The sequence below is a fragment of the Astatotilapia calliptera genome, chromosome 8 (assembly GCF_900246225.1).
Source record: "Astatotilapia calliptera chromosome 8, fAstCal1.2, whole genome shotgun sequence".
In the NCBI taxonomy this organism is placed as follows: domain Eukaryota; kingdom Metazoa; phylum Chordata; class Actinopteri; order Cichliformes; family Cichlidae; genus Astatotilapia; species Astatotilapia calliptera.
The window spans coordinates 14,672,461-14,688,405 of record NC_039309.1 but is presented as its reverse complement, the minus strand read 5'-3'; the positions used below and the strand labels follow the sequence as shown (position 1 = coordinate 14,688,405).

At 38.7% G+C, this 15,945-nt stretch overlaps 2 protein-coding genes across 5 annotated transcripts in view; one reads left to right on the top strand and one right to left on the bottom strand.

Annotated features, from left to right (window-relative positions):
• Window positions 1–1,826: 1,826 nt before the first annotated feature.
• Window positions 1,827–6,057, bottom strand: LOC113027841 (uncharacterized). Its single transcript, XM_026177662.1, has 6 exons — window positions 5,991–6,057; window positions 4,630–4,665; window positions 4,247–4,465; window positions 3,859–4,140; window positions 3,618–3,752; window positions 1,827–3,518 (listed from the first exon to the last, which is right to left on the bottom strand). Exons 1-6 carry the CDS (start codon window positions 6,022–6,024, stop codon window positions 3,070–3,072), a joined length of 1,155 nt encoding a protein of 384 aa, XP_026033447.1. The 5' UTR covers window positions 6,025–6,057; the 3' UTR covers window positions 1,827–3,069.
• Window positions 6,058–13,246: 7,189 nt separating this feature from the next.
• Window positions 13,247–15,945, top strand: part of LOC113028520 (SH3 and multiple ankyrin repeat domains protein 3-like) — a 47,396-nt gene continuing 44,697 nt past the window's right edge. For all 4 annotated transcript variants that reach the window (XM_026178856.1, XM_026178857.1, XM_026178853.1 and 1 more), the window contains exon 1: window positions 13,247–13,573. The gene's annotated coding sequence lies outside the window, so the exon portion shown is untranslated. The remainder of the gene's footprint in view (window positions 13,574–15,945) is intronic.

Here is a 15,945-nt window from a genome sequence, read left to right as displayed (position 1 = left end):
TACAGTATATGATACCTGATAAGCAGCACTGCATCCGGTGTAATTTACTTGCCCTATTGCATGCCAGAATGAATGTTGTGCAGAGGCAAAGGACACAGTAAAGAATGGACTTAAGAGAGCCTGAAGACCTAAAAAAAAATTATGACAGTAAAGGGTCAGCATTAGCTTTCTATTGAAATCAAATATCTTGTGTGTGTGTGTGTGTGTGTGTATAAAACCATTACTGGAACTACTGTAGATTTCCTCTATGATCACAGCAATACATTCTAAGTTTTCAAACCACAAACAACGACAAAACATGACATAGCATATTACCATCGTTCACATTTTATTTAGCACAACCAGTAAGAAATGCAGAAGCAGTGTGTTAAATAAGCAACACCCTATTTTTCAGTAGTTTGTAGAATCTCAAGCAGCAGTAACTTGAAGTGTCAACTCACTGGCTGCAAGTTGTCCGTTCTCTGCGGCTTCAAAACAAGCCTAAATCATTACCCCTCCACCTCCGTGCTTGACAATTGGTAAAGTTTTCACATGACTGCAAATTGGATCCTGGTTCAAATAACCTGTGTGGCTCAGACCCCACATTACATCACTTTACATTACAGGGGTTAGGGCTGTGTTCGATAGGGGACAAACATCTTCTCTCTGGTTGTCTGTCCAAAACACATCGTTACAGAAATTGTTTTGCCATCTTTAAACAAATGCATTTTTCATATTCCATGTGAAGACACAGATAAAAAGTAGTTTCGGTCCTGTGTTAAAACTGAAAACACTAACTGTTCAGCTGAGAAACTGTAACAGCTGTAATTTATCACAGATGGGTGTGTTCATCCTTATCACTTAAACACAATCACATAAACACCATGACTAAAGCTGAACATGTTAGATAATTACATAAGGCTATTTTACATATTGTGCTTTTATTTTAAAACCTCAAAGTTTCAAAGCTATGAATTATATTCCTCCCAGCCTTAGTGTCATGGTCTGTGTGCAGGTAGTCAGGAAAAGAAGCAAAGTGCAGAAGTCATGGAGGCAGAAGTTAACTTAACAGAACCTCAGCTTTATTGCTAGCAGAGTACTAAAACTGAAATAACACGGGAACAGAACACAGAGGCAGATACGGTGGTACGACGCAACGCTGAACATATGAAAATACAGACAATAAATACAAGAAGAACACGAGGGAATGAGACCAGATGGGGGACACAGCTGATACAAATTAACTGATGGGACACAAAACTAGAAACATCAACATAAGACACAGACCTTCAAAGTAAAACAGGAAATCCATAGAAAAAACTCAGAGGCACTGAACTAAACTTATATTAAATACTAGAAACTAAAAATTACAATAAAAATACACAAAACACTGGGTCACAGACCCAGGACTGTGACACTTAGACTAGCAGCCTCATACTGTAGCACAGGAGACACTGCAGGACATAAATGAATAAAAAATGACACAAAACATCTTTGTAGTAATAATATTATCTCAAGCCTTTATTCCTGCTATTTGTTTTTTAGCTATTTGTACATATTAACCAGCATCTGCGTGTGGACAGCAGAGAAAGAATTTCATTGTACAGAGAAATGCTTTTTCTTTACACACATGACAATAAACGCTTTAAATCTTTGAATCTTGAATCGTGTACAGTCTTTCAGCACAGAATATTAAATAATCTACCGTATGTACAAAAACAACAACAAAAAACCCTGAAAGCAAATGCAAAACGTTTCCAAAACAAAAAAAAAATCCCGTAAAGGCAAAACTTTTTTTCCTTTTAACACGACTCAAAATGAAAAAAAAAAAAAATCTTAATGTCTCATTCCAGCATTTCAGAAGAGAAAAAGAAATAAAACAATGTCAATAAAACCGGTCAAATAGCATCTCAATTTACTGGTTGCAACACATTTAGCCACAATACATCTGCGTTGTATGTGTGATTTTATTGAGAGAAAAATGTTATTGATATTAAATGGTTGAATATAGGACGCTAAGCAAGGGTTCGTTTACACTGAGCATAAATTTGTGATTAACTGATTTATACTAAATGGTGGAAACCGATAAAAGACGAGAAACACAAAGTACTTCAATCGCGTTGCCTTCAAAATAGAAATTCAGCAACATGACAACAGGCTGATCCGTTATAATCAGCATGACTTTAAAAAGACAAATAATGGTGTGAAGATGATTCATTTTTGTACGAGGAATAGTTTAAAAAAAAATTCAAAACTGACCGTGGAGCTTGACTCACTGTTGCCTGTACTCTCAGGCTGTAGCTTCCATACTCAAAAAATGATGATACCATTTTTGTAAAACAGTTTATCTGATATTGACCTGTCAAAATATTACATAGTATCAATTAAGAAAGTGGCTTAAGTGCTAAAAGGAATCTCACAGTGCAAAATATTTATCCCATTCCTGATGAGCTAATTTATTTATATTTCTGTATATATCACAAAGAAAAACACAGCTTTCAGAAATGCTCATTATACAGTACAGTAAAAATATGATGGAGAAATCTAAATCATGTGATAATGCCTAAACTAGATGAATTAATAATGTGCAATGATGTAAGCAGAAACGCTAGTGAGCACTGCAAATATTAGCTTGTAGCATCAAAGCTGAAGGACACGATCAGTTAATAAAGCAGATTATTTGTAGACATTAAACTGAATGTAAAGTGTGGATGTGTTGCTTGTTTGTTGACTTGGTGTCACAAAGTGTTTGCTGCTCTTTTGGATTTTGCTGAAATTTTACTCTGTATCATTTGATTTAATTAATATATTAGAAACATTTCTCCCTGCCATTGAAAAAATTGTTATTGTAAAAACCTCACTCTAGCTGTTCCCTACAGTCTCTCACAGATTTATTTTCATTACTTATTATTGATTGTCAATCTGTATTGACACTTTCACGCCTGAAAGACTCCTGGAGTTTGTCAGATTTCTTAAACATTCATTCAAATCAAGGAATCTTAACTTTGAGATCGAGATCAACACATCTGCATGGTTTAGGTTTGCAGCATTAAACCTGTTTCTCCTGCAGTGGCGCAGCGCCTTTTTTATTCATTCGCCCGCTGTTGCAGACTCACTGGGCTTATCCTTCTTCCCTACTGCTTCATATCCACCCTCTCCGCCTGCTGCACCCTCCACCCCTAAAGTGTGGTATACCTGCTCTTTTATTTCGCCTTTCTTCAGTGCTTCGTATCCACCCTCTCCACCTGCTGCTCCTTCCGCCCCTAACGTGTGGTATACCCCCTCTTTCATTTCGCCTTTCTTCAGTGCTTCGTATCCACCCTCTCCACCCGCCGCCCCTTCCGCCCCTAAAGTGTGGTATACCCCCTCTTTCATTTCGCCTTTCTTCAGTGGTTCATATTCGCCACCTTTCGGCTCTCCGCCTGATGCTCCTGCAAGGGTGTCGTACTCTCGCTCCCTCCCAGATGCCTTCTCCAGAGTTTCATACTTGTCATCACCTCGCTCTTTTGATCTCAGTGCCACATCCTCATAAATCCGCCCTGAGAAAAGTACGGCATGCAGTGTGGTATGAATACAGTGACTGTTACCATACCTAAAAAACAGTAAACAATCCAAAGAAACAAAAAAATGCTACTCACCTCCGTCACTTCTTCTCCTACGTCGTAAACCTACCACCACTATCACCACCAACATCCCCACCAATACCAACAATATTCCCAACACCATCCCCAACTTCCCCTCCGTCTTAGGTGGTTTTGGAAGCTTCCATGGATCTGTGGGAACAGAAAATATATAAATCTAATAGTCATGAGTCTCCTCGTTGTACTCCCATTAACTTCATTTCAATAAAACTGAAGACGTAATGAAAAATATGCTTACCAGAGGTGGTGAGAATTACTTGGTTACTTCTGTGAGTTCGACCCTTATCCGTACACCAGTAAATAGTCTCATCGACATTGAGGTCAGCAGTTTGAAACACCATACTGTTATTGACGCCCTCCAATTTCAGTGAAACCATTTTTAGACTTTCTCCACCCCTGCACACCCAGCAAATCCACCCTTTCAGACCATCCTTATTTTCAAGCTTCAGGATAACTGCACCTCCCTTCCACATGTTCTGATAGCCTGTCTCAATGGTGAGTGAAGCGCTGAGACCAGATTCTGCAGGACAAATAAAGAAAATCATCTCATTATTATGTGTGAATTGTGAATTTACCTTTAGATCTGTGGAAGTTTGAGCTCTAATATGTGTTGATTGTGAATTCACCCATGACATTGACTGAAACAGGGTCACTCTTTGTCCTACTGATCTCGCACCAATAAGGGCCTCCGTCGTTTGAGTTTTTAATTTCCACTTTCAAAGTGTCTTGTCCGTCGATTGTCTCAGCATTAGGTTTGTGCCATGTCACTGAGCTCGCACTTGGATTGCATTTTAAGTAAACTGTATCCCCAATGAAGGCCATTTTAAATGCAGGTACCATCAAAACTAAAAAACGAGAGAAAAAGAAGAAATGCAATCAAGTATTTGTGTAGCCCTTCTGAGAAAAACTACAAATACACTGTTGCGCATACTGAGCAAATAATAAAGGGCAATAAATGCAGTACAGCGTGTACAAGTGACATTTTTAGAAGTAAGTGAACATGGATTACCTTGTGGTTTTTGACATCTTACCATGAGTGGCAACACTGTAACAAAAGAGCAAAAAAGTGCTTTTTAATTTGAACAAATTTACCACCAAATGAGATTTTTATCTGTGTGACATTGAGCAGGTACTGGCACTGTTAAAACAAAGGAGAATACAAGAGCATGTTCAGTGGAATTATTTCAACAAATATGAAGTAACTTAGTGGTTCACGGACTATTTTTTAAATAAAAAAAATACATTTGTGACTCAGAGTAACCTAAAATTACTGCGGTTAGGATTAAGAATTTTTAAAATTAAGTATAAATTAGTATTTGTTCAATTCAGCTGTAATTATGAGACACTGGGTGTTGTAAATATAACATTTTAGTTGATAGACTGGTGACCTGTTTAGTGCCCCCCCCCTCCTTTCTCCCATTTGACAGCTGAGTATGCAAAGGCCGCTGTAACCCTGAATTGGACAAGTGAATGGATGGAAATAATATTTGTCAAATATCTGCTTAACTGCCTGCATATGTATGAAAGATTAACTTTACATTTATCCAACACGTTAAGAAAAAATAATATTATTCATCATTTTGAGAAAAAGTCGAATCGTGGAGAAATACCTTGTTTAGATGAGTGAAACAAATTAATGTGAGACAACATCTTTATTGTGTGACGGTGTAACCATCAGTCCTGTTTCCTTGCATCTGTCCATTACCAGTCATTTCATTTTGTACAAATTCACTCTTCTACGTTTGTGTGGTTTTCCGTCTGACCACACGCAGCTTTCTGCACCATGTTTTCGACGTCCTTAAACCGATCACCAGACTGTGTTTATGTGCGCAAAGAGAAATAAAATCTGTCCTTGTTACACATAAAACCCGATTCATTAAGAGGAGAATTCTCCTTGATAAAGCCGCTGGAATTTCCACAATGCAACTTTTGTCTCAAATTAGATTTTTGACTTTAATCATTTTTTTCTTAATGTGGTCCTAATACTCAGTCATGGCACTTTGTCTAGAAACAACAACTCTTAACTATACATCTTGACTTTTTTCTCAAAATGATCAATAATATATCTTTTTTCTTAATGTGGTCCTAATACTCCTTCATAAACATCATACTGCTTCATAAAATCATTTGTCATAACTCACAAAGCTTTTTTCTTCAAATTAAATAACTCCAGCGAAACTGTCAAATATTTTTTATATAATGAATAATAGATAACTCCTGTTACTTAAATGCTAACTGCAGTACAGTTTTTAATTTTTTTCTCAAGTTTAAGAAATTACAATTGCAAAGTTATAAAAATAATTCCCAGCTATGTTTGCGTAATACAACAAAAACAAAAGTCCTGCATCATGTCTCAGCTGGCTTTCTTACCTGCAATGAGCAGCAAATGCTTTCCACTCGCCATGATCAAAGGTACTACGGGCAAGAGAAGCTTCACTTTAACTCAGTCACGGAGGAGTGACAAGTGACTAACTGGCTGCTTCCCTTAATGAGTCATGTTGAGGAAGTTGAGGGAGGGCCATGCATAATAGTAGTGGAGGAAAACTAGTTTTTTAAAAACTATCTAATCATCTTAGTATACTTCAGCTTTTGACTTAGATTTTTCCTCAGTTTTCCTCCTCCGCAGTATTTTGTCCTATAATGCTACGGACAGAGAAAAACGGGAATGATTGCGGCAGTTTTCTTCACACAAGTGATAAAACTGTTCCAGTAAGCTAAAAGAGAGGAGCTTGGGAACTTTGAAGGGTGGGAAAGTTTTAGCACTCCGAAAGCTTTCCTGTGATAATGCAGGAGAGGGCTCTGGGGACACTAAAGGTATTGAACATACATGCTTACCTCATATAACGGTGAAGAACACCTGAAGCTAAACCACTCAAGTGCGCCATTTTATTTATTTATTTAGTTGGTTAGTTCTTCTTTTCATAAAGGCCTTTCCATATTTCATATTTTGTTTGTACAGAATTCATTTTTTTTACAGATTTTGTTCACAGAAGAATCACATAAGTAACTGAGCTCACTTTCCTAGATAAGACAATTCTTAAAATGTAGTTTAAATTATAGTACAACACAAAAATAAGTGGGTTTATCACAAAAATTAGTTTTTTTTGTCATGTGAAAGGTACAGTGGCACGTTATTGTTCTTTGTAGAAAATATCAAATTTAAAAAAGTTCCTCCTGTTTTTGTTGCTGTCGTGTTTGTTTTGCAGCAGATGCACCCAAGTGTCAACTAAACATATAGGATGCTGTATTTGTCTAGTAGTTAGTACCGTTAGTGACAAAGTGCGGTATAAAGGGTAAGAGACAAGCTGTAGAAAGCAAAAGCAAAAACAGTCAAAATACCAAAACCAGATTGAAAAAAAAGTCGATCAAGATTTCAAATCTGTGACTTGAGCACTGCTATAGAGAAGCTCTTCATTTCATTACGAGTCACAGATAAAGTTATAAAGCAAGGAAAGCTATAATGTCTCAGCAAGAGCTTTCAGGTCTAAATTCTGTGATTAATAATCATAACTGGACTGATGATGCGAGTCATTCTGAGGTAAAGTCCCCTTTTGGCAGAGATGAAAACTACTGGCTTCTGTTTGAAATTCCTGGAATAATAGCAAAGATGTGCAGACCGAAGAATAAACCCGAGGCTTTTGCTTTACATTTACAATTTACATCTTACAATTTATGGGGATTTTATTTATTTATTTATTTTGGAGTGAATTAAATTAAATCTACCACATAATGGGATCAGTCTGGTACAAGTCAACTGTATGAGTTGGTGAGCAACACTGAGCTGCAGGATTCTGGACTTCCAAACTAAATACAGGAATTCCTGGGCAGAGTGAGCAACAGACCTAAGAGAATGTGCGGCGCTTTTATTTTTCCAACCAGCCGATATGTGAAACAACACAACTCAATCTCATCAACAACTAACAACCTGAGTGAATCTCTGTTTAAATATCATAATCAGACTCAAAGAGAGTTCTTTGTTTCTTCACAAAAAAAAATGGACTTCAAGAAATGAATGCACACTAAGCACTCTGCAGTAGTAGAGACCTTTACAATTCCTTGCTGTTCACATCTTGGCTGACCTCACATGGACCACAGGCATCTCATATTATTTGCACACTCCCCTCCCTCATCACTTACAGCCCATCTTCTATCAGTCCACATCAGAGAGCCTTCTGACCACTCACCACCATCTCGGGTGGCTGTAGCTCAGGAGCTTGGTGATTCAGTCTCTGGCTGCTCCAATTTTTCCATGTTAAAATTTGATATACTGATTGTTGCATAGATATAGAAAAAAAAGTGCTCGTGTGATTGAGGCAAGTTGTATAAAGTGCTTTGAGTCTGGTAGAGTAAAAGAAAAGCGCTATGGTGTGGTTTACCAGTGGCCTGAGTTATATGAGTAGTAGAGTGTGTATCGGTTAACTCTATCCTCCCTCAATTGTATTTAAATTTAGCTATCTTCAAAGGAGAGTCACACACTAAACATGTTACCCTTGTTTCTCTTATTTTTCTTTATTTGCTACCTCATTGTGTTTATCTTGAGCAACACTTTGGTAGCCTTGTCAGCCTATTAAGATATATGATGCATTCAGTGTTTTGCAATTTCTGAAGAGGTTGCCTCATGAAAGTTGTTAGAATAGGGGCTTTTCCTCTTAGTTTTTGTTTTGTTTCTTCCAGCATTGCAGTATAAGTGTTCAGAACTGACCTTCTGCTCAGTATTTGGTCTTCATGAAGCAGTTCTGAGAAATTCAGGGGAAGCTGTTGCAGTTTCTCACCAGTTCAAACTGTTGCAAACCCTTATAAAGACTGAGAACAGAAACACGGTGAGATGAGCTGTACTGCTGTTGCTACCACAACATGATGCAAATCAAAAAGAAATAAAAAGGTCATGGTGACCACACTAAGTTAACGCAAACCTAGAGTTCCCCATTTCAGGTTTAAAAACTGCATTGTAGCACTAAAAACTTTAACTGGAAATAATCTTCAGGTCAAATAGTTACATGACAGTTGGTGACTTTATATGCGCAGGTCACATCAGGACACTGTGGGTTTTACGTGTTAGATCACCCATGGCCTAATGTAACAGCTAACTCAGGGCTAGTTTAAAAAAAAACAACCAAAACAACTTCCCCTTATGGAGGCAAAGCTGAAATAAAGAACTAACAAAATAAGAAGTGGATTTGTCTGCCTTAAAAACTGACAATGTGCAGTTTCTCCTCTTCTGTTTTTGTTTCCAAGAATTTAAACACAGTTTACAGGTTTTTCTTTTTTTTTTTAATCTATTTAGAAATAGATTTAAAAAAGCGGAAGAGATAGAAAGCCTAATCCTTTTTTAAAAGACAACTTGTTTCTACTGCTTTCCTTTTCGCCTGTTTCTTTCACATTATTCTGATAACTTAAAGAAATGTATGCAGTATTTCAGTTACTTTAATTGGCCACCAGAGCCCAGCACTGCATCAGTTTTCCTTGAGAATAACACATGAATGGGGCCTTAAGCCAGATCTGAGCCTGTTTTTACTGAATGTCTTTATGCTAAGCACTTCTCCAATAAATATATAAAAAACTATTTAATTTTAAGAGTGAATAACTGCATTTAGGGCTGTGAATATGCAAATCAGTCTAAGTTTGTGAGTGCAGAACTCATAAAATGGGATTTTTATTCTTAGGCTAACATGAATGCAGTTGGGTTTGTAGCGTTTCAGTTCATTCACACAGAAACTGTGACTTGAATTTTTTTTTTTACACCAAACCAGCGATTCAAAGTGCTTCACAGCTTAAGATTCATAGATCAATATTTTGTCTCTCATCCTTCCTCTTTTCTCTTTTTTTGCCTTTTTGATTCCACGTCTACAAAAAAAGCTGAATTCACTAAAACACACAGGAAAATAAATAAATAAAAATCTACCCGGCATGTTCTTACTACTGTACGCTCCATCTGCCCATGACCCACTTTTCTCTCCTTGCTTGAGAGGGTTAACACAGAAAGCAGGAAGAAAGCTAGTTTCTCATTAAAAAAGACAAAAAAAGGACATTGGGTGGCAAAAGCAGTGTAAGCATCAAGGTAGGATGAAAAGTGTGGTGAATATGCACTATGGAGTGGCGCACCATTAAAGCAGAGCAACGACTAGAGCTCTTATCAGGGGTAACAATGCAGGTGTCATGTTGTCCTTAAGAGGCTGGATATGGCAGGATTCATCTCCATCTCCTCTTAGCAGAGGGTACTGTTGTGCACATTAATGTATTTCAGCCGAGCTTTGCTTCCTCCATCCGTCTCTTTGATGGGCTCTAAAAGCTGCCATAAAGCAAGCCTCAGGACAGTCTTTTCACTCAAACACTCCAAAAGCATAAACGCTATTCACTGAAAGATACTTGTTATATAAAGTTACTTATCTGACATTAGAGCATGGAATATATCATTTCCTAATTTATCTTTTTTTTATTACCTCGTGAAGACAGCAGTCTTGCAACTTTTGCTGTTTAGTGAGTGAAGAGTTCATGTCATCTTTTGCTTCAGTGGGTAGGTCATGCACAGGAAATGTGGGTGCAGGCTGGCTGTGGGTTAATGTCAGAAGCAACTGGAAGCCGCTGCTGCTCTGCTTCTGAGTGTTTACCTTTCCTCTGCTGGCAGCCTGCCCTTGCAGCAGGTGACATGTAGCTGTCATGGGAGATGCTGTGCCATGTAAGGATACTGACTCGATTCCCAGTGGGACGCAGAGTGACGCAACCACACCTTGAGCGTGTCACAAACAAGCAGACGTCACCAGAAACTAGTGGCCTGGTGGGGTCTTTGGAAATTTACACGCAATGTCACCATCAACAGAACTGGGAGACTTTTAATTATCATCTCTGGAAAATTAGATTTCGCTTCAGTTTGTGAGCTTGTCCAAAAATGTCTGAAAAACCTACCCCGACAACCTTTTATGACGTCAGAAAAGGGAGGAATTCAACATTTCTGTAACTAATAAGCCAGGCCACACCTGACCTAACCTGCCTTAGCGCTGGGTGATTAATGTTAGTTATGACGATTATAAAACAATTATCAAAATTCTTTCTTTTACAGCAGTCCCTCCCTAAAAGCCCAGTGTCACCGCCGATGAGACTGCGGCATGTTTCGTTCACTTCAAAGAAACTTTGATCACTGACAGACTTGTAGATAATTAATGATCATTAACGGTTTCCTTTGTGTACCCACAGACCTCGGCTTGGACTGGCAGGCAGGGTCTCTCTCCTGACTGCAACATCCTTTTTTATATATATATTCAAGGAAATTTTAAATACTAACAAAGGTAAATAAATGCATGATGTTTTCAAAATTCAAATACTATATCCATAATACAGACACTCATGTTTTCCCCTTTATTTAAAGGGTTTAAAAGACAGTATGTGTCAGTAAACTCAGATTTTATTTGCCGACTTGTTTAAGAATTTGCCCATTTTTTGCAAACAAAGGTTTTAAGAGCGGGAGATACATTCATCAGGGCTGATTGCCATAATTCTTCCCAGACTTCTTTAGCTTTCATATCTAGGTTCCCAAATGGCATTTTTCTGTGTTTAAATTGTGCCCATTGTAATTGTAATTCACTTTATTTATATTATAGACATGATACCTGCTCTTAAAAGAGGCCGTAAATGAAAAACATTATTGCTACAAACTGAAGCATATTGGATTTGTACGGCACACAAAGCCACAAAGACTTGAATGAAGAAGAACTGTTAAGCTGCTCTTTTCATTTAGTTACAGAATGAATTTTCCAGTGTCTGATAACTTTAGTGAAAACACGGGTTTTTGTTTATTTTTCCAATAATTTCCAAGACGTTCAGTCATTTTCTTTCCAATCTCCTACCATGAGCTGGATGACTGAGAATCGACACCGACATCTTCTTATTGTCTTGGAACGACTGTGACCACATAATTTCCTCTGGGATTAATAACGTATTCTGATTCTGATTCATCATATCCCAGTGGTTTTAATATTGTTGTGTACTGTTGTGTTGATAGTGTTTTTGTAGAAGTGTGTAATGATGCTGATTGTGGGCACATGTTTGCTACCTTTGGCATGTTTTTTTTTTGTTGTTTTCTTGCAGGTGTCATTATCTTATTTGTTTTCTTGTTAAAGGACACTGATAACAGTCCATCTTTTTACCTTTATAAAGTATTATTTCCGAGAGTGCTGGTCTTTTCAAAAGTCAAATATTAGCCATGTAGAAATTAAAACGATATCAGTAATGACAAAAACAACTGCTGTTATAATTTTTAGGGTTTTGGAGCATGGATGGTGAAAAGAGATGAAAAGTTTAGTAGGATTTAACCAACTCTTCCTTTTTGAGTAAATTTAAAGTAAAGATTGTTTGATAGTGGCAGCATTATTCCCAGGAGAAGCGTTACCATGTCTTCCCAATCTCTTATAATCAGGTAGGTGTTGATGCCATTTTCAAACATGTCATAAAAGATTTGTTTTTAAATTTCAGTCATGACAGCAAATAAGACATTTCCATCTCTGTATTTTAGAATAAGAAGTACATAAAAGCCTTTTCACTGTGAATGTGACGGACCAAGCAGTGAAGGAAAGTCAGGTAGAGGTTAAAGTTTTTTTATTTAACATTTAACTCCATAACAAACTTGGTTAAATCTGACATAAAAATCAAAATCTTGTGCCCATAAAAGAGGGCAATGTAACAGTCCTCTACTCAAAAGCTGACACAGACCTACCTAATCAAGATAAAGGGGAAACTTAAATAGCGTTATGTGTAAGCCTCTACTGTAACACTGATATTACCACTGTGGGGCTGTAACTGCAGCCATCACAGTGAAGTACTGTGTGAACATAAACTAGCAGTTTCTTAACCTGTTAAAGTAATGAATTTCAGGTTTATTAGGTAATTCAAGGTAACCACTTTTAATTTTCTTTGAATATTCCGATTGTAGAAAAGGCTAACACGTCCACTGTACTGGGATCAGGGAAGTGCCAGCACCAAACGGCTCTAAAGAATAAACGGCAAGACAGCTGAGAAAACAACACAAAGATGCACCAGCCCTCACAGAGTCTTCAAAGTCGAACACCAGTGGTTATCACAGCGCTTGACTGGTTGGTAAATGCTCCACATATAGTTGCAAACCTGCTAAAACAAGGCAGCATGCCTGCTATATTTATCACTGGAAAGTTCCCAAACACAAACAGATTTTTTTGCTATTTTTTTATGACCTTTCAGCATCAAGGAGACAAAGGGAGCTGTGCAGTGTGCAAACCCATGGCCAGATTGTGTGTGGGACAGATAAAAGGTGGAAATCAGTGACGTGAGTGTATCTGATTGATAAATTGGCTGACATAATAGGAGAGGAGCTATGGAGCACCAGAGAGGTGGTTGGACCGTGAAAAACTGAAAGAATGAGGCAGAATAATGAAGAAAATTGGGGATAATTGAACAGAAGAGCACTTGGGTATGAAAAAAGAGAGGGAGAGGGAGAGTGAGAACAACTGACAGATGGTGAAGAGTGGGTACACAGAGAGGAAGGAGAATGGAGGAGAGACAGATCAATCTAGCAGCTGAAGTAAGACAGAAAGAGAGTATGCAATGCTGGAGAGGGAGTGCATGAATGTGTGTGCAACACGGAGAGAGGGAGGGGAAGAGAGAAGCTATACCAGGGCATAGAGTAGGTGAAAGAGTGTGTGTGTTTGTGTGTGTGTGAATGAAAAAGAGAAAGGGAAGCTGCACAATACAGGGGCTCGGGCTGGCTCATACCGATGCATATTTAAAGACTAGAAGGCTTGAAAATGTGATTTTGAAAGAGAAAAAGGCAAATCACTTTTTCATTTTTTCCCCTCATCTATGTTTTACTGACTGGATCTTTCTCTCATTTCTTTAATCCTGGTCCCTTTTTACTCTCTTTGTGGTTTATGAAGGAGGTCACTACGGATACAACAAGGAGCAACACAGCCTGAACTACAGACCGAGAGGTATTTAGTTTTTTGTGTTCCTCGATACTTACAGAATGTAACTGAAGGAGAACTGCTGTGCGTCTGTGTGTGTGTGTGTATCACACAACTAAACTAATATAAAGTGTTTGCAATACAAAGGAGCATTAACATCTTTATTGTGCGAACGTAAATTGAAAAGAAGGAAAGAAGGAAATGATCTTTAGCGGCGAGGTGAAAGTCACAGTGCTTATGAAGGAGAAGCTGCTGAAATTGTGACGGGGAGGGGGGGCATGCATGTCCTCTGAGGTCTAATTCACATGTTTTATGTAGGATGAGAAAAGTGGGACAGAAAACAAACAAAAAAAGTCACAGTGCCTCTAAAGAAAAGTCTGTAGCAACTGAGCAAATTACTCCCTCACAGCTGTAGGACGAATCAGTGAGCGCACACTGCTCTAATGTAATGCACACTTTAATAGATAAAGTAACAGCATTCAGCATGTGGAACGATCGTTATACATTTGTTTGCTCACAGGAGATGTAAACCTTGGAAGTTCAGTTACAACACTGCCTGCAGATGGTTTTTCTGTCCCGCAGAAAATTGTGATTCTTCTTTCTCCCCTTTGTCACCAAATACAGGCTTAAAGGTTAATGCCGAGTTCGCCGATGCTATTTTACTGTGACCTTGACCTTCCTTTTAGTACAGTGAGATAAATTGTGTTTTTACTGGACTCTGTGCAAAGAAAATTGAAAGTCAGTGGTTCTCAAGGTGGCTTCCTAGATCCCCCCGGGGAGTTGGGACCAGGAGCCAAAGAGTCCACAAAATACCTTCCTGTTAAACACTGTGCTGTTGGTCAGCCTCCATCAGCACAACCCTCTGCCACCCAGAGCATTTTATTTACGTTCTAAACATAATATATGCACTCTGGCTTTAACCTTCACTTCATCTAGAGGATGTTTTTAAGACACTGTCAATGTTAACAGGATGAAACAAAAAGCAGCACACAGAGGGGAGAATGAAGGGGGGAATGTGTCGCTGCAGACCACGTGGCACCCCTAGAGCAGTCATCCTGTGGGAGTGCTCTGATTAAGAGAAGGTACATATTTACACATGTGGACTGTTTACAACAATGGGACAGGCGTATCTTTTAATACCTCGCCCTCAGTTCCTGCTTGGCTCATTGGAAAAACACAGAAACTCTTGACTCTGTCCACGTTCTTAGGTGAAGCCAAATTAGCTAAATAGGTCTTAACATTATGAAGAGCTACCTGGGCCCAGAGCTTAGCGAGAACCATTTGTTCTAGAGGAGCTGTTAATCTGACTCCACTTTGAGTTATAACCATACATTTTTGGACTGTGACTATCGCTCACTATTACCCCATTTACAAAGTCAGTTATGGCCTGTAATATGACAGTGATCCATGAATACAAGAAATGGTGGAATAGCTGATAGAGTATGTTAGAAGTGGACGTTTGGAGAAAAAAACGGTTAATACTTATGCTTATATAAAAGCTACCTACATGCCTGTATTACTACCACCCAGACACTTCTGCTGGGATGAGTTCAGAAAGAAAAAGGCGCTGAAATGGAAAGGTGAGCAGAATCAAACGGGAGCTCATCAACACCCACATTTCACACACTTGTTTAGCTGTGACTTGTCAAAATCGTTGCCTGCTCGCAGTATTTTTGGTGTCAGCTGGTGGAAAGGTGGAAACCCTCTAAGGACCCTAGAGAACCGATTGCCATGCGCATGCAGCCACACACACATACACCTAAACGCCTCATTTGGTTCAGGCTTGGGTGAAAAAAGTGCACCAGAGTATTAGCTAGAGCTATGCAACAGTGATGCATTCCAACTCTGTGCCCTTTCATCCTATAGATACCACTTAATTGACTTCGCACAACCTCCTAAGACTGGCCCGACTGTCTAATGCACAACAAGCAACGCTGGCTTTAAAAGCATACTTTTTTCTATTGCAGAATTACACTGAGGGGAATTCATTTGGGAGAAGGAGAAAATAAACAAAGAGGGCAATTTGGAGCGGAGTGGGCAATGGAAGATTAATGGCCTCCTCAAAACACAGAACAATTGATCATAATGGAACAAAAGGAAGCTGGGCGACACTATCAATGCCAGTAAGGGACTGAGCGATTATACATAATATGTGAGTAACGCCAAAAGAGAATGTGATTATGAAGCAATTGAGTGGAAGATGAAATACGCTGGACAAGCCAAACGGCTCGATGTGTCAGCGGAGATGAGCGTCTCAGAAATCAAGTTTTCCGATTCATCCTGTCTCGTCTCCTGGTGTTCTTTCCTGCCCTGTCCTCCTCAATCGGGAAGAGCGGGAGTCCATTAGCAGCCTGGTCAGTGTAGCAGATGTGACAATGCTATACAGCCCTGCAATTCCC